Raw genomic sequence first — 22,987 nt, 5'->3', positions numbered from 1 at the left:
GAATTGAACACTTGGTTTATCATGAAGATCCTGCAATATAGATAGTATTGTTGGCTGCTTGGTGTCTTCATTTCTTTTACACCTATTATGTTGTTGGACAAAAGCAGCAGGAAGATTACCTGTATAGTGTGATGATTTTCATTGGTCTCTGATTTTATGTACTGGTTCTCTTTTGGTGTCATGCATCTTTTGTTCAAGCTCCTTCAAAGACAAAAAACCATATGTGTGTCCACCTCGGTGAACCTGCAAGTGCTTCTTCTGCAGCAGGGGAGCCATTTGTAGTCCAGACAGCTTTTGTGATTATCTCAAGGGTATTTAATTAATCTTTCACTCCAAACCTCATTTGTTATAGAAATTCATGAGAACGTGTGTTTTCCTTTTAATGCTGGAGTAATTCTCCAACCCTCACTCTGTTGGAGAATATCAAGCGTCTGACCCTCATGGAGCCAGAGGAGGTCGAAAGCCAGATGATAAAAGGGGCACTTAAGCCAACTCATTATATATAGTGAACTTTGAGAGATGGCAAGACTGTTAACAACAATGAAATCTTCAAGATTTAAAGCCTTGTTTGGCTTCTTGTGACTGGGAAGCCAGGCTTGGGGTGAAGGAAAAGGACACTTTCAGTCATGTGCGGAGAGTTTGGAAGTGTAACAAATGAAAGCTACGTTACACCGTTTAGAATTAAAAGCCCACCAATTTGGCATTCATTTTTTAAAAACAGGAAATTGAGAATATGGAATTTTCCCGATTGCAGCAAGTCATCAGAAACAAAATGGCATAGGGGAAAACCTTAAGTTCACAGCCTATCAGTTTTATGCAAGATCTAGGTTTAAAAGTCATACTGAGTGGAATTCAATGTGCAGTCGGGCTCCCTCTTCCCCCTGCCTGGTCTTCTCCCCCGAGGCATTATTCTGGGGTTTCTTCTGAGGTAAAAACCCCAACCAATTTGGGGGGGGGTACTTTGGAAGGGAGGAGGAAGCCCCATTGTGCAAGTGGAAGTCGTTACACAGGGCTTTTGCTGATGGGGTTGGTTAGGTGAATCCTGCCCACTGATTTCAATCGAGCACTGTTAGCGGTTTGTTCCTTGGAAGCTATAGTTTGCCTCCCATATACAAACTGGAATGAGGATGGGGGGAAGCAAATTCTGTTTAGTCCAAATTAGTGAAGGGAGGAGAGAAATGGTATGTTGCACATTATTGAAGCATTCAGGACTCCCCATGTGAGATTTCTGTTACTTGTTGGCCTAGCTGATTAATTGTGCAGATTTTTAGTTGGTCATTAAAGCTTTAGCTGATTTCACATCCCTGGGTTAGTTGATTGAAGCTTGCAGCTGTGATCTTTCCACATTATGAGAGTGACAAAACCTAGTATTCTGTAGGATTAGATCACTAAGTGGGCTAAAGTTCCAGCGTTAAATATTCTGATATTAATTTTTACAAAAACAGACAAACAAAAGCCATCAAAGTGTGCAGCAGGTTTTATAGGTAGAGCGGTACCCAGTAGCTGAGCTACTTTCTACCATGTGTTTAAATTTCAGAAGCAATCTGTATTACAGCAAACCAGCCAAGGGTTTTCAGAGACATTTTGCAGAGAGAGCGATATAACAAAGCCAAAACGGCTAGTAAGACTTTCTGCAGTTAGGAAGGTCCATTTTCATAATGTAGCCTGACCTCTGGTCTTAACCCAGACCATCTTATTTCATCTAGGATTCACTAACAAAGAGTCCATTTACAATGTTATTAACCAAAAGCACTATTTCTCTTCCCATTCATATCCTTTTCGGGATTCAGGTCCTGACCCCCCGGGAGAATTCAGGCAAGACTAAAAATGCCTTAAATTCCATTTTCAGCTTGCTCTGCCAAAAATCTTAAACAGATAGAGTAAGTATACAGCACTGATGCTGTAGTAAGCAGACCAGCTTAAAACTGTTCCTTATCTACAGACTAACATTACACTTATTTCTAGTGGTATATATATTTTACAGCATGTGTGTGTGATTCTACCAAAACTAGGGTTGTTGGGTTTTTTAACTAACACAATGTGGGGATTGGAGTGTGGGAATGGGCTTCAATTTGCAGTCCATCCTCATCTAAAATAAATAATTTGCAAGGTGTGAGAATCTGTGTGATAAGTATTTCATGTTGCTTCAGAGCTTAAAAGTAGGGAAAATGTGTGATCTGCACAAAATTCTATTGTCAGAAAGCTGTCAACTGAGAAATGCCTTCGCTACAGTTCAGGGTGTGCAGTGTTAATTTAATTTTTGCTCTGCCTGGTCCACAACAAATTGGATCATTCTATTTTGCTAAGAGTTTTAAAATCTAATTGTCTGTTTAAAGGTGACTTGCCTGCTTAAGGTCAAATTCTGTCATTTTTAAGAGAATAGGATTTACCTTGCCGATGGCCCATTTAGCACAATATGCTTCCTGCCAAAAAATTATAAAAACCTAGTGCTTTTGAAGAATATGGAAAACCTTTTGATTTGTCAGAAATGGGACAATCTTCTTCCCTTCCCTACTTTAGTATTTTAGGTAAAAGGACCCCTGACCATTAGGTCCAGTCGTGACCGACTCTGGGGTTGCGGCGCTCATCTCACTTTATTGGCTGAGGGAGCCGGCATTCAGCTTCCAAGTCATGTGACTAGCATGACTAAGCCGCTTCTGGTGAACCAGAGCAGTGCACGGAAATGCCGTTTACCTTCCCGCTGGAGTGGTACCTATTTATCTACTTGCACTTCGTGCTTTCAAACTGCTAGGTTGGCAGGAGCAGGGACCCAGCAACGGGAGCTCACCCCGTCGCGGGGATTCAAACTGCCAACCTTCTGATCGGCAAGCCCTAGGCACTGTGGTTTAACCCACAGTGCCACCTGCTTCCCTTTAGTATTTTAACCCTGAGCTAAGTCCCACCTGTATTAGAGTTCTTACTCTTATTACTATTATTTATAAAATTTCTATACCGCCCTTCATCCAAAGATCACAGGGTGGGTTACAATATAAAAACACAAAAATACATACCATAATAACAAACAAAAAGAATAACTACCCCATACACACTTTAAAAGGCCATAGATTGTTTAATTAGCCAAAGACTTGGGAGAATAGGAGCGTTTTTGCCTGGCCACTAAAGATAGGTAACGAAGGTTCCAGGTGAACTCTCTGGGGAGAGCATTCCAGAAGCAGGAAGCCACCATAGGAAATATCAGAAGTATTCAAGAGGATACATCAAGGCCATTTGTATTTATTTCTTCTATATGTTCGAAAAGCAAACACATGTCCATGAGCGAAAGCTGTGATCTGTTTACATGGGAATAAGGCCCAGATATATACAGGATCACATTATAAATGCATTCACGTGTGAAACTGTATTGTGTATTTTCTTTAGATGCATTATTTGGCAACCTACTGAGTCTTAAAATAGCTATGTTTTAAACATAGTAGCTTTAGAATGGTAAAAACCACTTAGAAGTTAAGTTCATTGTTTGTGGTTTCCACATGTCTTACTCTTAACGTTAAAAGGCTGAATTACAGTTTCTTGTTCTGCATTGTTTCTTGAAGTTTCCTATTTCAGTGTCGAGGGAGGAAAACTTTACTTGCTGTATCATACAAGTTGCTTCATTTTGAGGAGTCAGGCCCATTCTCACGTTATCTCACGGAGATATGTATGCATTTTCTTGCTTTTCAATCCAGTTAAGCCTATATCTGCTGTCCGCAGGGGCTGGAATGCCCTAATGCTCTCACAACCAAGAGAAGCATTCTGTTCAGTCAGTGAATGGAACCTAAAAACAAATAGCATGTTTGTGGGCAAGTATTTGTTTTAAGCCAATGCCTCCCACTTTCTGCTGCTTTGCCCATATGTTTACAGTGCACTTGCCTACAGAAGGTTTTGCATGCGCCTTTATTTGATGGATTCCAGGACTCTCCCACACCTGCCCACTCTGCAGCTGAATTGTATTAACTGTTGTTAGTCAAAAGTGTGGCAAGGAAAGAAAGCGAAACTCAGGCTTTGTTGTCCTCTTTGCAGATGGCTTCGTTCTTTTTGCCCCTGAATTGTATGTTTTGTGTTTGTTTGTTTTTGTGTGTGTGTGTCTTGATCCACTTTGCCATATCTTGCATGCGCACCTAGCTTCAGGGAATGACAAAGCCAAAGAACTGGAAAATATAAATACTTTTCAAAATGTAGTTTTTACACTTCCTTCTCCCAGTTGTAATCTCTCCAACAACCATCAGCCCTACTACCATTGTGGCCACCACCACCACCACCACAGAAGCTACTATCACAACCACCACAGAAGCTACCACCACAACCACGACCACAGAAGCTCCAACCACTACCGAAGCTCCAACCACCACGGAAGCAGCCATCACCACAATTATTGCTAGCACAATAGGTATCCCAGTAGAGGATTCTGGTACTGTGTTTTCATCTTTCCTTTTCTATTAGTCGTCCAATCCATACCTGGATCTTGTCAGGGGGTTTTTTAAGCCTGTAATTCAGGCTTAACATTAAGGTTTGTTGCTTTGAAAACCATCCAACACGTAGAGTTTCTCAGTGCTGTGATAAAAGATTAGCAGCAAATGAAAAGTAATCCTTGGGTTGTGCATTCAAGGTCTCAGTATGTTGCCGTGATAAAGTGACTTTAGATTAATTTGTTCTTCAGAGAGACAGGTCAGCTTTGTTTATGCACATGTATAACACAAGAGTTTTCCTTGCTACCTGTAGGCTAGGATAAGCAGGTACAGCAAATACACTATAACAAAATATAGTGGGCTAAATTGGCTGTCATCCCTACAATGTAGTAAAAGCAGTGGTTGCATTAATTAATGCATCTGCTTCATTATGGGACTTGGCAAATACCATATGATTCTTTTCAGTGTTAAAAAGAAAATCTTTACATAAGAGAACTGCTTCTTAGGGCTGCTGCAGAGAGATCTTGCTAGGTCCCTACCAACAAATGATGTGCACATCCAAACGTTCACTATGCAAATATTTGGTTGCCCTGTATGAAAAATGCAACATGTGTCAAACTTACTGGAACAGTCCACATCTACTGCATATAAATACCTCAATCTGAAATAGGAACACATCCAGAAAAAGGTATTTGACTGACCACTGGGGCACCATGCCTCATTTTGCTTAGCCACTTTAAAAACAGACATGTAGTATCTCATGGTTTGCAGTAAATTTATACTCCTGAAGAGAAGTTAAAGCAAACTCAAGTAGTTCTGATTAAGCCCAGCTTCAAATTTCTTGCATGCATGGAGTCTCATTGGAGTCAATGGGAATGCTCATGTACATTCCAAGCATAGGCATATGAACTTGGTGCCTGGCTTGCAATTTATTGATGCAAGGATTTCTCAGCTGTGGCTCAAAACTAAATGTTGCATGAATGAGCATGCAGTGGTAATTGATGGATCAAGATATGAAATTATAGACATTTTAAAAACTGAACTGTTATTGTTAGAAATAGCTTTTTGTAAAGACGTAAAAGTATAGCTGAGGAGGAAACTGTCATTTTTTAAGTCATAAAGTGGCTGTATTTATTGTTGAAGAATGTGTTCTCATGTCAAAGATATATTGAATTGTTTTCACTTTATCATGTTATAATAACTAACAGAACAATTATCTGCGTGTCTATTCAGAAGTAAGTCCCACTGAGTTCAGTGGGACTTACTCCAACTGAATTCAGTGGGACTTACTCCCAGGTAAGTATGTATAGACTTGAAGCTTAATGCAATAGTCAGAGTTTCTAAACTAATGGACTGAAGCCAGTTAAACTGATGTTGTCACAAACTAACTTGACCTAAAACCAGCTAATTCTGTTACCCACTATCCAGAATAGTGACAAGAACATTTTGCTTTCCAGTATTTTCTCAATTTTAAAACAGTGAGAATTGGCAATGAATTTCACCTTGGTTTGGTGCAATGTTGAAGCAGATCATCATTAATAAATATCTGCCTGTCTAGTTATGTAGACCATCAGGAGCTGCTATGTGGGATTTCTATATTCCTGCAAAGTAGGTATTGGCATAAGGGCTGGGAACGTAACCTTCTGCACTGCCCTGTAAGAATTAGGCAGCTGAGTTGACCCTGCCCTGTAGAGTGTTGCTTTTGACAGGCAAGTGGCTCATTAATTTGTGGCACTAAAATTCCTAAGGTGATTTGTACTCTTATAGATGTATGGACACATGACATCTATCTTGGGCCATTATCCTGCTTCCAAGATAATTTGGCAGAAAGATTGATGTCTCTATCCTTGGCCATTTTGAAAATGTTGTACCTCTCAATTTGCTGGTGCAACGACAACCTTCACCAACCTGGTGCCCTCTAGATGTTTTGGACTACAACTCCCATCACCTTTGGTAATAGTTGAAAACATCTAGGGGGCACCAGGTTGTTCAAGGCTGCACTAGAGAATGGCTATGGCCAAAGAGAGTATTAGTATGGGCATATATCCAGGTGTACATTTTAATATGTAATTTATATGCAAACCTTGCTGTTTCAAAGGATATATTTAGATATACCCCCCAAAAAGTTCTTGACGTATGAATTGAAATGGCTTTGCAATGTTTTTTTGTTTGTGTTATGTTATGTGAGGTAATGTTGAAGCATCCACAGTCTGTTGTGTTCTATACCTGGTGGGGGTGGGGAGGAGGATGCTCTTCATTTCCTCCTAAGGAAAACAATTCATTTAAATCTGGGCATGCAGTTAGAATGCATCTCTCTGTTCATAATCCAGTTTACTAACCTCTGTTCTAACCTGTTCACCAGCTGGTGGTGCAAAGCAGCCTATCTGGGATGTAAAAGCTTCACCTAACAGTAACTGGGCAAACATCACCTGGAACCACACATTTGATCCTGAAACTGAGTTTGTGGTTGAGTATATCAACAGTAAGCATTGGGAGCTCGAGAATTCTGCAGGGTCCTTAATGTCACCAGAGATTCTGTCATCTCTCAGAGGTTTAATGGACCTTTCATGCAATGTTCATTATAGTGTAACTAATTGTACTGCTTAATTTGTGCATGGAGGATTTTTTTTGGGGGGGGGGGGACCAACGGCATGGCATTTAACTTGTCCTTCAGATTATATTGACACTGTGTTTTATGTTGCTGTTCCCTTAAACACAATAACTGCCGTCTCCTTTCAGTGGAGGATTCAGAATAGCACATCCTAAAAAGGACCTGCTTTTTAAAAAACACAGCCCTAAGTGAATCTGTGATGGCTGTAAGTGCCGTAGAAAGAAGCAGAAATAGATACAAAAATCTATAGATCCCCTCTATAGCAAATAATTTGGGGGTTAATAGTAATGATCACATTTTGTTTTAGTTGGAGATTTATAATTAGTTATCTACATAAATTTTGCTTTCAAGCCATTCATACCTCACTCTACTTCCTGCTTACATGCTACCTGCAGTTTTTAAGTAGTTATGTGCTGGTCAAAGAATTAAACATTGAATGTCAGCCATATAGCTTTGAGGGCAAGTTATATATGTGCCCTAGACCTGCTTTCCTTGGTTTTAGTTTGCTGGGCCAAGTCCTGTTCTAGGTGTTGGTTCCATAAAATTATCAATACAGTATTGTGTTTAGATTTTTAAATTAAGTAATCAAGAACTGACCCTTTAGGAATTTGCATCTAGCATGATTAAATAGTAAGCAGTCAATGTAACACCCATTGTGTGGATATGATTTGGAGGAATTCTGTGTATTCCACTCAGCTGGCTGCTGCATTGTCACAGAGTGGGAAAGGGAATCTTCTTTTCTTTGGGAAGCTTCTCATGCTTCCAGTTTTGTAGTACTTTGATAAATTAGGTTTGTCAAAACCAGCTGCTTAGATTTTCTTTAAAGGACTCCAGTGATTTCAATTCTCAGGCCTGGTGCTCTCATTAACCTAGCCATTGCTAGCAAAAGTATATTTGTAGATTCATACACGTCTGTAACATTGCCGATTAGGGACTTCCATGCCTAATGATTTGCTAAGGTTAAGTTAACACAGCATCCAAGCACTTCCAAAACTCCTGAAGTATTGGAATACTTGCAATTTCATAGGGTATCTACATTGGAGTTTGCAAACAGGGTTCTTTTTTATTCACTTTATGTTTGAATGCTTTTAGCAGTGTACCTTTAATATAATTTGATGTTGTGATCTGTGTGCATGCTCTTAATAAGAGTTTAGAAGTGACTTTTTCTACATCTTTTGCAAAATGTGTTGAGGTTAATTCAGAAAAGGCAGTTCTAATGCATCAGAAGCATGCTGCCAGAGAAAGAGTTGCTGTTGTTACTGATTCGGCACATCTGGCACTTGCGAGTTGCAAAAAGCCTATGCCAGTCGCTTTCTGTTCCAAGTAAGAATTTCCCAGAGATAGCTGTACAAAGTCTTCCCTCTTTTTCTGCCCCCCCCCACTTCTAGTTTTATGCAAAATCGCTGAACCAGTAATGTGATAAGCTTCCATCTGGTTGCTGGCTGTCTTACGATGCCAAAGCAGGTGCTCCGTTAGATTAAACGGAGTCTGGAAAATATAATTCTCCTACATACAAGTGGAGTGAGCGTCTGTAAACGAGCCCTTCAACTTTGAACTGATGGTGCCAGAAACTCTGGGTGTTCACTCTGTGTTAGTCAGTGGTGTCATCGGCAGGGACATGTGTCGAGTCAGTAGCTGGACCTGGCATTAGGGATGTTTGCCTACAGAGTAATCTGCACTTCCTGCTAGCTGCCTTTGATATGAAGTTTCTGTTTCTCAGGTAACAAAACAGTGAAATCTTCCCCTGCTAAAGGCTTTCTGGAGCTGGTTGACCTGACTCCTGGGGAGAAGTACATAGTGCGGGTTTTTCTCAAAGGGAATGATACTATCAGCTCGAACGTAACCTTTCAGACAAGTCCAGGTGAGATGGGGTTCAGCCCCACAATGTGCTGCATTTTGGAGGCACATTCCATTCCAAGCCTTACTGCCTTTGCGTGCTGCTGCTTCAGATGGAGGAATTATGCCATGCATGGAGAAAATGTCATCCATCTCTTCACTGACGATGTGCACTCTGCCCTTATTATAAAAGTACCAAAGTGAAATGTATCCTCTCTTAATGAGGTTCTTTAGACTGTGTTCTGCTAAAACATACAAAGGAAAAAAATATTGGCATAACTTTTCTTTTAATGAAACAAGCTTGGTTTTGGAAGATATCTATAAAAAGGGCAGAGACCCATGGTTTTCCATCTAGACTTAATAATAAACACTATTGTTAAGGAATATGCTACAGGCTACGTGTTGCTCTCTGCGCATTCATGTTTCCCTTTGTGTGCGTGTGCACTGCTCATTACCATGCTGCCAGCTGTTGCATGAGCACATGCGAATTTCTGATTGGCTTTATGTCTGGGTATTCATGAAAAAGATTTTAGATATTATAATGTGGTTGATTTGTCTGCAAGACATCCACAGAGCTATGTGGCATACTCATAATTTCAAATGAAGTCACAATCTGAGAATTGTAGCAATTTACCTTTACAGAATATTGCCTTATATCCTATTTGTGTGTCTCAAAAGTGCCTTGTGTAGGTTGCTTCTATTTTGCCCCTCTGTTTTATGAAGAATTCAAATGAATATCATTAGGTCAATGTATTCCAGTAACTTTTTTCTGTTTCCCAAGGGTTTTTTCAGTTGGGGGAGTGGCAATAAAAACACAATTGGATTGCCAGCCTGTCTAATGTAGACAATTGCTTTTGACATCTTTCAGGGCTACTTCATCTTTACCCGAAGCTTCCTGTTTTCTATTTCACTATTTTTAAAAATGAAAGGAAGCTTACAGATGAGGAAATTAAGGGGCAAGTCACTAATCCTTCAGCACCACTGAATATGAAGCAATAAAATAGCTACAACCCCAAGCAGGAAGCTTTTAATTATCATTGAAAAGAGGCTTTGCTGAACAGGACTTGCATGTGAATAAACATAATGGATATTGACCATGGTAAAAGACATTCCTGGATGGTATAACACAATGTTAAATACTGTGTGGAATCTCCTTTTAGATCTATTTCCAGTACTGCCTGGTAGTGCTATAGGGCTGCAGCATGGAACCAGTCAGACTTTAGTAGATATTAGTTTATGCATTCACATTTCTGACCTCTGCTTTCAAAATTTTAGGTAGCTGTCAAACAATCAGCTTCAGCCATAGTGCAGCTTAATCAAACATAATCATATCCCAGGTTTCCTCCTGTGTCCATAATAAAAGCTCCTTTTGTCAATGCAGGTAATTAGAAAAGTAGTTTCCATGTGAGAAATAGCTGAAATGTATTCTGAGTGGAAAGAATCGGAATGTCATTCTGTAGAAAGCTTTAAGCAATGTGTCAAAAGCTGTAAGCAAAATGTCCACACAATTTAAGCAAGGTTTCTCTTTTCACTCTAAAATGATAAAGTTTATGGTGGCATATAGACAAATGGTGGAAAGAAATTGCTAACCTAGTCTGAACATGTGTGAAAACAAATGAGAAATGCCATATTTTAAAATCTACCATGGGTAACTAACCAGTGGCCCACAGTTCCTATACATCCCCCAAGCAATTTCTGCCTGCCCGCCCCAGCCCCTCAACAACTTGGTTGTTCTGTCAGAAACAAGTAACTTTTGTAACACTGCTGACCTTCACAGTTGCACTGGTGTGAGTGGAGAGGTTCTCATCCTGCTTCCCAGGTGTTCAGCCAGATGCTACTGGAAAGCTCACAAGCAGGACATGAAGGCAATAGCCTTCTCCAACTGTTGATCTCCAGAAACTGGTACACTGAGGCATGGTGCCCCTGAAAATGCAGATTCTGTATAGCCATCATGACGGCTAGTAGCTTTTACATAAATGCTTGAGCAACAGTTCCTTTGCTGCATTTGTAAATATTTGCTCAGATGGCATACAGTTTTAGCAGTCCAGCAACTGGAGGAGTACATCCTTCCTGCTAATGGACTGAACCAGAAAGAACCATCTGTTTGATCTTGGGGAACTTTATTTTTTCTGCAATCCAGTATCAGTTTGTACATAGTTACGTATGTGTGTAGAGAGTGAGATCATCTTCTGTGTTGCAGATGAAATGCCTCTCAGCTAAGGATGGATATGTTGAAAATGTAACCGTAACATAGTTCATTAGTGGTGCTATCTCACGGAAATTTGGTGGTGTTTTCCCCAGGAAACTGGATATTGAGAGCGGTGCTTCAGATGAAACTTGATTTACACAGAATGTGTTGTGGTTTACAAATAAGAATCCAAAATGCAACATATATTAGGCTAAATATTTTAGTTTATTTTGGCTTGGCAAACCTCCTAGCTACATCAACCAAAAAAATTACAAGGGAATAACACAGTTCTTGCTCCTTGCCGTAATTGGGTAAATTGGATCAGTGCTGATAGATTTGCTTTTTGTTGTATGTTTGTGTGTGTTCCATATGCATTTTGTACATTAAAAGAGTACTTTTTCTGTATCTCAAGATACAGTAATGGAAGATTTCCAAGATCTACGCTTTTTTCCTCTGATGCATCCCAGGTGACTGCCAAAGCTACACTATTTTAGTGACCTCCCTTGCTTTCTTTTAGTGCCTCTTGTATTTTCATTCCTTTTCTCTTCCAGGCTGGCTGCTTCTGATGTGATAGATCAGAGCTTACTATCATGTTCCATCATTAATACCTGTGAGACGAAAGCGCTGTCCTTTTTCTTTAGGTTATTTTGAAAGTCACTCTTCAGGAGACAGCAGCTTATTTTTCTAAGTAGAAATTGCACTAGCCAAGTAGCCCCACAGCTGCAGTTTTACTACATTATTTCTTTTGCTCAGTTTTGGTTAATTAGAACAATACTTTGCCGTGCAGTGAGTGATATTTAATGTTACACAAATATACCTGGATGGAAAAATAATATTAACCTCCACTGCCCTGTTAAAAATACAGTAAGTATGCATGTAAAATGTCCTAAGGGTGTGGCGCTGTCTTGACAACCTATTATATGCAAAATGCAATTCATCACTGATGTCGCTCTACAGGTGGGGCCCAGAAGGAGGCCAGCAAGGCCAATCCATAAAAATCGCAGCCAACTGCAAAGTAGGTGTGGATTCCTGTTATCTGCCAAGGACTTTGGGGCCTAAGCCACATTCACCTGGCACCACCTTGAGTACAATGAAGTTACATTCAATATTGGGAATGTACATTTAGGCCTGTCTTCTATTTTTTTGACACTCAAGGAGGAACACAGGGGTTGCTTTAAAGACTTTGCATAGCTCCCCATGCTCACCCTAACATCCAGAATTAGGGGTTTAAATGGGGAGTAGAAGGAGAGTTGCAAAGCTGCCTAAGGGATTTTTAAAGGTGCATGGCCACACCCACCTGTCGATCATGTGACATCATATTTATGTCATTTAATTGGCAGATGGTGTCACCCACCTGTCAAATTTGGCCCGTGAGACCGATCCTGATAAGGATCTGGCCCACTGAGCTAAAGAAAGGTTCCCTGCTCTGTCCTATGGCATCCTCTTTTGGTCTCTGTCACACTTCCCCCTAAAAGCCAAAGCAAGGCTGCATCAAGTTTAGAAACTGTTGCCTCATGCCAATGGCTATAAGAGATCAGGTGAAAGCGTTTTGGCTTTGCAAAACAGGATCAGGCTGTTTGCAAATGAAATGTATGCTTAAGAAGGACAGAACAACTACATTTGATGTGTGCCGTTGTATCATTTTGACATTGCCTATTTGATTTGGACAGGGTTCTGTGAATATGTTGGAGGATTTTTTTATCATTATTGTATCAAAAGTATACTTGTATATTATACTTTCCCCCCTTTCATTCTGTATATCGTGCGATCTGATAGTTGCCTTTCCTATCTTCCTTCTATTCTATTGAAAGCTTTTATATGTTAGCATCGTTAATTGAATCACCATTTGTTCCAAAAGCCTCCAGTATAATTCTATTCCCTCTTTGTCAACCCTGTAGTTTCATTTAGCCTAATGCAATTCTGAAGTCCATGCAATTAGTGTCTTGCTCCTTCCATTAGAATAGCTTCAAAGTGGACTTTTTCCCCACAGTAGTGCTTTTAACAGGAAAAGGGAATGCATGGTAAATCAGCTGCCAGTAGTGAACAGGGAGAATGTCAAAGCACAAAGGCCAATGGGGCACCTGGCACTTTTGAGTCAATTAAAATTGCTCATACCTTTTGAAAAAACATCATAATGATGTAGTGGTAGATTCCTCAAATGATATGAACGTAACAGGAAATCAGTATTTGCCCCTGAGAATAGGCCTTTCAAACATTTTGAGTTTGGGTTTCCTGTTAAAACTTGTCCAACAATAGCTTTTGCTTTAAAGGCTCAAAAACTCACATGAAGGTTAAAAGTACTAGGGAATGTTCTGGAAGTTTTGCACAGGACGGTCAAAGGTTCAGCCTTGGGACATGACAGCTAAGGAAAAAAACCAGAAACTTTAAGCAGGAGTCTACAGTACCCTTCTAATGATGGGCTAAGAGGTTGGGAGGGAAGTAAAAACATTGTGTGTAAGTCAAGCTGGAAAGTAGTGTAATTAAAAAGCTGTGGTGAGAGACACTTGAAGAAATCAAGGTAAAAAGCAAAAAGGGCATTAAGGTTTTCTAAGGGAGCTGGAACACTGGCGATTGTTAAGATAGCACATCATGACAGACGAAAGATGCTGGAAGATGACTACAAAGAACCTAGAGGCTGCACTGAGGGAGGCAAATTGAGAAGTACTGACATTGTTAGGGAGAGTAGTTGGACGTGTTTGTTTTTCTTTCAGAGGATGAAAGGGCCAAGGTGGGGCAGCTTAGACCTTCCATTTCCCATGGATTCCAAGGACAGCCAGCTACCACTTCTGGGCGTCTTCCTTGTTCCTTTTTACTTCAAGCCACTGCTCTGGATCTCAAGGCCAGCTGGCACTTCTGGGCGCCTTCCTCACCCCTGCGTTGCTCTTGATGCTAAACGGTGGTGGAAACAGCAGTGGGTTTTGAGGCTGGCCAGGGAGGAGGAAGGCAGCTAGCACAGGGTTAGCTGGCTTGGGGATCTGGATCCTAGGGGCAAAGTCCCTGAGGCTGGCAAGCAGAGGAGTCAGTGGAGGGGGGCGGTGCAAGGCTGCAGCCTGTTCTGCCTGCCCTTCTATGGCTTGCCTGGACTTCCCATCCACTGCCTCTCATCATAATTTTTTTTGCAGTGCTCCCTATCTGTGGCCAAGCAAACTACAGCACAACAACACTTTTACCTTATTATATGTAAGAAAGATGGCTCCAGGGCCTAAATGTTCATGGGCCATGGTATTGTGTGAGTTTGGGACTCTGACTCAGAACCCCCAAAGATCCTGACACCAAATGCACATTTTTTATAATTCATTCCCATCTTTGAACACAACCTGATTCTGATTTTAGGGGGGCTAGGGAACCAAAATAACTTATATTCACTTATTTGGGTGGAATTAAAAGAGAGGGTGTCCTCTAATACCTTTGCATGTCCTCCTGTAATCAAACTTTTGTTGTAAGTAAGTACTGCGGAATTGAGCGCTTAATGTGAGAAGACCCAGAGAGAGTCTGAGAAAGGTCTGTTGGCTACGAATATAGAGTGTATCTTCATTATACTGTTGGCAGAACTTCAACTCTGCGTGGCTGTGATAATCTTCCATTAGTGCTATTCAGGATATTTTTAATTTATTGTCAATAACTTGAAAGCTGCTTATACATGTTACTTCCTACTGGTGTTCTGATAAAGCCATTAGGTTATGGTTTAATAGCGCAATTCCAGTTTGATTCACAAGGAGGAAAAATTACCATTGATTTTAAAGTCATGAAGCCAGCCATTAAACCCTTTCACAGTTTCTCTGAGTGAATCATTCCTATAATGAAGTGTGCATACAGTCTTGATGAGCTCTGCTTTTTTGCGGAGTTTGAAATGCACAAGTTTTTACATTAGGTACTCTCAAATGTCTATGTTTTAGTGATCCAGAGGGAACTTGGCCCAAGAAAAGAAAGTGCTATATAAGCTAGGAATTGACTTCAATTGCTGCTCATTTAAGACTTGACTCTGTTTCACTTGTCATATGTCACTAATAACACTTACTTAAAATCCAACAGAGTACTGGGTTGTGTGCAATATTATAATAATTAGGTCAGTTAGATGTGTATGTTTTCCTTTTTCGCAAAATAATTTACCGGTAGAAGAAATATACTACCATCATAGTTGGTAAGTCACATAAGCTTCAGGCTTTGGGTGGTACAGTGGTGCCCCGCAAGACGAATGCCTCGCAAGACGGAAAACCCACTAGACGAAAGGGTTTTCCGTTTTGGAGGTACTTCGCAAAACGAATTTCCTATGGGCTTGCTTCGCAAGACGAAAATGTATTGCGAGTTCCTGCGGGGGTTTTTTCCTCCCCCCCTTTTTCCCAAGCCGCTAAGCCGCTTATCAGCTGATCCGCTAAGCCGCTAATAGCTCTAATCCGCTAAGCCGCTAATGGGCTTGCTTCGCAAGACAAAAAAACCGCAAGACGAAGAGACTCGGGAACGGATTCTTTTCGTCTTGCGAGGCACCACTGTATTCAGCTAAGTCTTACTCAGAGTAAACTCATTGAAATTAATGAGCATGACTTAGGGCTCATCCCATGATTTCTTCCATTTGTCCCATGCTTTCTAATCAGGGCTCTGAGAGGGGTTTTTTTTTGGTTTTTTTAGTCCTGCCACTTTCCCTGGGAAAACTTTGTGATGTTTTGCAAAAACACATCATGCTATAAACCATTACTTAATGCATTGTACACAAGCTGGGACAAGCCTGGGCAAGCCTCAGTCTCTCATGTTCTCTGTGGTTTTCAGGACGTTGAATAATGTGTTAGGAAGCCTTTTGTACTTGTTTGTTCTAGCTATGTACCAGATAAATATGAATCCTTGGTTGTTCCTTGGAGAACTTTGCATCCTCTTTTGAGGTACCGGTACCACCTACAATATTTCCCATTACCATGAATCAAATATGTTACCCAGCTTCTTCTGCTCCCCCCACCCATTTTATATAACCCTCCTTTGTTAGGCAATGCCATATATTTATTTCTCTGCCCAAGTCTGCTGTACCCACCTGTGTTATCCTTTGCCTTCACTGCTACCCTTGGATCTGAATTGTCACTGTTAGAACTTGGGCTGTGATGTGTTTGGAAAAATAGAAAGGCCCGATATGATGTCTCAAATCTGAAAAATCCCCACACAGAGAGAAAGATAATGACCTGGTTTGTACATGTTAAACCATAGTTAAAATTAAGTGCTTTATGTGAATGAGCAGTGTGCTGGAGCATGCTGCTCAAAAGTCCCTATTGCACTCTTCCTTTGGTGTGTCAAGGAGGAAACAAACCAGAGGCTGCCTTTGTCTTCTATGTGAACCAGTGCTTATGGTTTGTTTCCCCAAAGAAACCATGGCTGCAGTCACATGACAGTTTATTCCATTTTCTCAGTATCTCCCTAACTGATCATTTCCACATTATATTTGAGCTTTCATGTTACATAAAAGCCACTTCCACAAATATATCAGAATATAGCACAAATTTAGCACTCATTTCTATGTTGTTTGTTTACAAAAAAAAATTCATTTGCAAATAACATGAAAATAAGCACTAAACTTGCACTATATTCTAGTGTATTTCTGGAAGTAGCTTTTATGTGGTGTAAAAGTTCAAATGTGATGTGGAAATAAACAGTTAGGAAAACGGGAACAGAATAAACTGCAATGTGAATGCAGCCCATGAGCAGAACCACGCAGGGGGCCTTCTTGGTAGTGGCGCCCGCCCTGTGGAACGCCCTCCCATCAGAGGTCAAGGAAATAAACAACTACCTGACTTTAAGAAAACATCTGAAGGCAGCCCTGTTTAGGGAAGTTTTTGGTTTTATTCTGTTTTTAGTCCTCTGTTGGGAGCCGCCCAGAGTGGCTGGGGAAACCCAACCAGATGGGTGGGGTATAAATATTATTATTATTATTAAGCAAAGAACAAACCTTAGCTTCCATACTTGGTTTGGAGAGAAACAAATCACAACTGCTGGTTCACATATAATATACAAAACCACCCTTTGATTTGCTTCCTCCCCAGTCACAACAGGCACTTTAGAGCAGCATGTACTAGCATACTGCTCTTTTACATTAACCATAATTCTATTTTAACTGTGGTTTCATGTGGCAACCAAACCAGGCCAATTTGGGAAGACCGGCATTGAGAGACACCAGTCCTCAAATGTGAAGCTTGGGAATGGGTGGGACAGGAAGCATCTAATAGCTTTTGCTTGCTATTTTCATTTTTCAGCACTATGTGGATCAATTGTATTTCTTCTTAACATTTTTTCTTTCAACTTCTCCTACTAGCCTATAACAAGAACCAAGGGGACATTGCAACTCAGGGCTGGTTTATTGGACTGATGTGTGCCATCGCTCTCCTGGTCCTGATTTTGCTGATAGTTTGCTTCATTAAGAGAAGCAGAGGAGGGAAATATCCAGGTAAGAGAAATAGCTATCAACTGGTGTAGCATTGTTGTTGGGTTTGAAGTATTTATTCCCAAATCTAGATAGATGGTCTGATCTTAATCATCCAGTGCTTTTTTCTGCCGGAACTCATTGGAACTCAGTTCTGGCATCTCTCACGTGGGCGCCATTGCCATTATAACAGAACAAGGGAGATGTTCATGGTGAGTTCTAGCACCTCTTTTTCTAGAAAAACAGCACTGATCATAGACTTCCCACTCGAAGGATTTAGTCCTACCATTTTTTAGCAGCTATGGCACTGAAAAGAATTAAAGGCAATCCAAGAGGACTTCCAGCTATGTAGGAGGTGAAGCATCATCCCATGACTTTTGTTGGGATTTGACCTCACTACAATAAGTGTCTTCTGTATTTGCAAAAGGACTTTCTCCAGAACCTGCTTGGACTGCATACTATGGTTGTGCGATGACCACTGTGTTCTCTCCCAAGATCTGGTAAGGTCTTGTGTGCAAGAAGGGTTTGTGCTAGACCCTTAAGTACACATAAGGATTGTGGCAGGCGGCTTCTAACATCGAGCTGCAGTGCGTGACAAGAATGACAAGCCAGTTATACAGAAACAATTATCTGTTTCCTTAGTCCAAAAGGAAATAATGCCCTACCTAAAATACATGGCATGGTGTTTGTTTATTATGCCAAGGTCCAAAAGAGACATAACATGGGGCATCCGTGACCAGTTTCCTTAAAAGAAAGAGAAAAACCATATTATTTATGGGCAGATATGCAAGAGGGTTTTTTATTGGAGAGCTGCATTAGAACAGGGAGTTCTTAATCTTTTCTTCCTGCACGGTTTTCTATATCACAATTGCACTGACCCTGACCCCCATCCCACCTGAACTATTAACCATGGGGGGGGGAGAGAAGTACCATACAGATTTTGACTATGCTGTCTCTGGAGGTGAGAGGCAATCACATAATAGGATATAAGTCCCTTCCCCCCTTTTTTTATTTGCTGGAAGAGGTATTTGAAATGTACTCACATTTTCCAGCTAATAGATATACTTGTGTTTCTTTCACTTGTCCCACTGTCCCTTGCAAAAACTATTTACGTTTTCACGGGTCTCTTCAAGCATAAAGGAGGTGTGGTAATTTAAGAATACATTCACCAGTAGAAAGGGTCTGTGTGATATTGGGATGAAGTAAACTGGTTGCTTTTAATTTATTCCAAAGATGTCTTAACCAATGTTCCTCAAAAAGATTCCAAGGTGCTGCACGAAAGTGTGAATAGAATTCATTCACACAACGTATAAATGCAATTTAAAACCAACAAATAAGTTTGATAAGACGCAAGAAGAGAGAACAAAAACTCAAGAAGCTAAAAGCAAGAATAGAATACAGTTCCAAAAGCCATCCACACAATCCAAAATGCCTTGGCATAAATAGGAAGGTTCTCATATGGCACTGAAAAGCTTGCCATGTTGGCTTGTAATCCAAGTTGTCTGGTGTATCTGGCCACTGTATTTAGGGAGCAATCCCACATTCTAGTCAATTAAGGGCAAACCAGAATGTGTGTGTGTGCGCGCGTGTACACATACCGGTACATACACACATGCACACTTGTTGCAAAATGACTTGGTCTGTCTAGAGATCCTTGTTTCAAAGTAAGATAGCAGAGTGCTAAATATCTCTATAAAACACAGTTAAGAGTATTCAGTTAGCCCCAAGGGTATGCAGTTAAGATGAGTATGGTCATATTAAGAGTCCAAGAAATATTCTTTGTACGTTACAATAGCTGTGGTTTAGGAAACACTTCCAAGCCATAATGTTTTACTACTATTTTCTTCTGTTTTATTATTTACCAGATATCACACTGCATATAGTAGTCGGCAAATGTCGGCTTTTTCAGGACTGCATCCAAATAATACTAGAGCAGCAGTTCTAAAAATAAGACACATCAGCTTGTATTTTGTCTTGCTTTAAGCTCATGGGACAATTTCCCAACAATTCTAAACACCATATGCACAGGAAATGTTCCCCTTACTATTCACAATATAGTAACATCAATTTATTTGTTGCGCTCTGTTCAGCATGCAACTAGCGTGACAGTTTTGAGCCTGGCATTTGTGATGCAGGAAATAATAATGATTACTTCAATGGCAGGAGACAAGATTTGAAAGAGAACTTGAATCAGAATCTTGCTCAGCCTGGGATTTATGTGTATTATATTTTGGAGATTAAAAGCATGGAAGTGATCAAAAATGACTTTGCACATACATTTGCCAACAGCAAAACCACCTCAATGTCAGTTATTTCTTCAGATGCTTCTCATCCATTTTCAGTCTAAATTCCTGACCACCTACAAGACAGCAGAGGCTGGGAGGCTAGCAGCACAATCCTAAACAGGTTTTCTCAGACCTAGGAATGGATGGACACATAAACATCTGAACCAATTCTACATGGGGATGAGACTTAAGTCCCCCCATCCCATTTCAGTGTATATTTTTAAAAAGAAAAACATGAAATATCCATGCACAAACAGCAAGGTATTAAAAAAAATGTTTGAGAGAGGTGAAGGGTCCATGTGAATTCTGGGGGCAGCAGTGTTTTTTCCCATACATTTCTTCATGAGAATGATGGAGCTTCATCAAATCCCATTGCTCCCAGAGGGACTTGCATTCTATTGCATTCAAAGCACTAGCTGCTCGGGCCAAGGGTGGCTGGATTAACCATTTTTACAAGTTTAAAGATCAGGAAACACTTTCAAAAGAGCAGAAGCAGGCCCACAGCCCTCATTCTGAAATCATGATTTGCCCAGATCAAAATGTGAGAGTCTGCTTTGGAATCGGAGTTTGGTGGATTCCTCACCCGTCCCCACTCAAGTCAGAACCAAGTCCCGTAAGTGTGTTTAGGACTGCAGCCTTGAATACATGAAAGTAAGATGTCTGCTTCTTCTTCTTCTTCTTTGCATATGTATTCACAGTGCGAGAAAATAAAGATGTACCCCTGGACCCTGATGACCAGAAGGTAGATAATGGGTCGTTTGATTACAGGTATGCTTCCTGCTTGGCATGTGTGACAGGCATTTGTTTTCTGCCCTCTACCCCACCTATTACAAAGAGCAACTTTGTCGGTTCAATAGTCATCAAGATATCACATTCCCATAAATGTGCATTTTCTACCACCCTTTGTTCTCCCATTATGTCTCAAAGATCTCTGCAAAAGAAAAAGGTGTTGATCTCCACATGCAGATAACTTGCATGGTATACTATTGCTATATCTGTACCATTTCAGGCTGCAGATAAAAGATGTTTTTTTACTCACATCAAAATTTCTCTGGAAACTTAGCACATGAGGAACAGAGGTCCTAGCTTATGTTTGTGCTAGTATTGTATGTGCAGATAGTGGGGACATGGGCATTCAGACGTGCAGTGCTTCATGTGTAGTCTGAAATGGTACAGTCCCAGGAAATTTGCACTACATGATGGATCAAGAAAGATAATAGAATGCTCATTAGCATCACCACAGCAGATAGAAAGCTAGATGCTATGGGAGAGATGGAAGCAATGTGTTTGGTCTCTCTCACACACCAGATTATTCAGAGAGGCATCTTCAGGGTTTTTCAGCAACTTACCCTCCTCACGCTCGTGCATTCACTGCCCAGAAACAGGTTAACCCAACCTTGCTCAGATTGTATCTAGAGAAAAATAAACACATTTTCTCCAAAAGCCTGTGATGGGCTCCATATTCCATCCTTTTCTATAGGATCTCAGACAAACTCATTTTGTTGATCGTCTCTGTATAGCCTAGCAAACCCACCTCTCTTGACTGTTGTAGTGGGGGCCATGTGCCACTACAATCACCCCTCTATGAAACTCAAAGGCAACTTTTTAAGGACATCAGCCACTTTTTATCTCAGCTTCCCAAAGTTATCTCAGCTTCCCAGCCAAGTTATTTTGGCACCTAAAAACCCCACAAGCAATTCTCCCTGCTTCCTGGCAGTAAAGATACAATAATAACAAACTAAATAATGAACACTTTGTTGCCCTTTCATGACACCCCAAATTTACTGCCTGAGGTGGCTGGTTCACCCTCCCTAATGGTAAGACCCTCTGCTCAGATATGGTTAATTTTGAACTGAGCTCCCACGAAATCCTCCAGAGTTTCCAGAATTATTTGAAAGAAATACAAAAGGGCTTGATTTGAAATGATGAAGAGCAAGAACTGGTGTCATGAATAACAAGCTGCTTGAACGGTTCCCTGCAGAACTTTGAAAGAAGTACCATGCATACATCTTGCAGCATAAAACCATATAAGCAAATCTAAAATGGAGGGATTATTTGAAGGCTGATCATTTGCAAACATAACTAGACATTTAGAGGATACACTCCAATTTGTCACCCCATGAAACTTTAAGCACTGTCTTGTTCATGTAAGTAGTGGGTTGGTTTCCAACCCATGCCCTCTATTCTAAAGTTCTCTTAGTGAGTTTATTATTCCAAACCATATTGATGATTATGAACTCTCCAAGCTAATGAACCTAGAAGAAAAACTATGATTAACACTAGTTAATTGACTATCCTATCAGGCATTACTTACTTTATTGAATAAATGAAAGTGTGTTGATGAAGCATATCAGGAGAATTTGAGAATCACCAATTCTTGTCCAAGAAAACCATTGTGAGAATAAAAGTTTAGTCTGGAATTCTGCATAAATCTGAAAGAAAATTTCTTAACGCACAAATTGAAAATAAAGAGACAAATACTATAATAATATGGCGACAGGAGAAAACAGCACAGTACGAATGAATGAAGTAGCCCATCAAAAACTTAGATTTTATAACTGAATGCTCATTTTGCAGAAGCAGTCACTGTGTTACATGCCATAGCTTTGATATTAAGCTCCTCATGCACACACATTGGCAGAATTTGCACATCACAGTAATCCATTAAACCATCAAATGCACAGAAGGCTTCCATTTCACTCGTCCCTTGTAGCCAGCAGGCATAACAAACCTTAATACCCAGGTATTAAGGTTATGTCTGAAGTAGGGATTGTGGTTTGTTTCCAAACAAACCAGGGTGTTGAACCAAGATTTTCTTACCAACCATGTTTTGTTTCAGCATAGCAAACTACAGTTCCCAGTCAGGCATAATGCTGAGACAGAGATCGTCGCTTGTTGCTCCCGCTGTCAAGAGCAGTGGTGGGGAACCTCATTTTACCTGCAAGGTTGTTTTGACCAAGCCATACCTCGCTGCCCTTCACCAGAAGTCATAAATGGCACCAGGTGTGGAGCAGGTAAAGGCATCGCTGGGCCAAAAACAGCTTTGTTGACACTCCCAGTCAGCAGGACCTGAAAAACCCTGTGCCTAGTGCCTAGTGAGGCTCATAATAAGCCCCAACATTTGTGACGCTGTGTGTGACACTTTGAAGCCCTTACAATCAGCTGGTCGTTAGTGCTTACAGAGAGTCATGCATGGTACTTTGAAGTTCCATCAGCTGACGGTAGAGGCTTCTATGCAGCACGCACTGCATGACCTCATCTACCTGT

General features: G+C 40.6%; 1 protein-coding gene across 13 annotated transcripts in view; it reads left to right on the top strand.

Annotated features, from left to right (window-relative positions):
• Positions 1 to 22,987, top strand: part of NFASC (neurofascin) — a 177,334-nt gene that overhangs the window by 148,409 nt on the left and 5,938 nt on the right. For 5 of the 13 annotated variants that reach the window (XM_081193376.1, XM_081193383.1, XM_081193384.1 and 2 more), the window contains 2 exons: positions 17,328 to 17,459; positions 20,419 to 20,488. In XM_081193376.1, the coding sequence (XP_081049502.1) occupies positions 17,328 to 17,459; positions 20,419 to 20,488 (202 nt within the window). Of the gene's footprint in view, positions 1 to 4,198; positions 4,406 to 6,765; positions 6,955 to 8,734; positions 8,876 to 17,327; positions 17,460 to 20,418; positions 20,494 to 22,987 lie in introns of those variants that run through there. The other 8 variants (XM_081193373.1, XM_081193378.1, XM_081193379.1 and 5 more) reach the window with 5 other exon arrangements.

The sequence above is a fragment of the Podarcis bocagei genome (assembly GCF_964188305.1).
Source record: "Podarcis bocagei genome assembly, chromosome: 5".
In the NCBI taxonomy this organism is placed as follows: Eukaryota; Metazoa; Chordata; class Lepidosauria; order Squamata; family Lacertidae; genus Podarcis; species Podarcis bocagei.
This window is presented reverse-complemented; position numbering and strand designations above follow the sequence as displayed.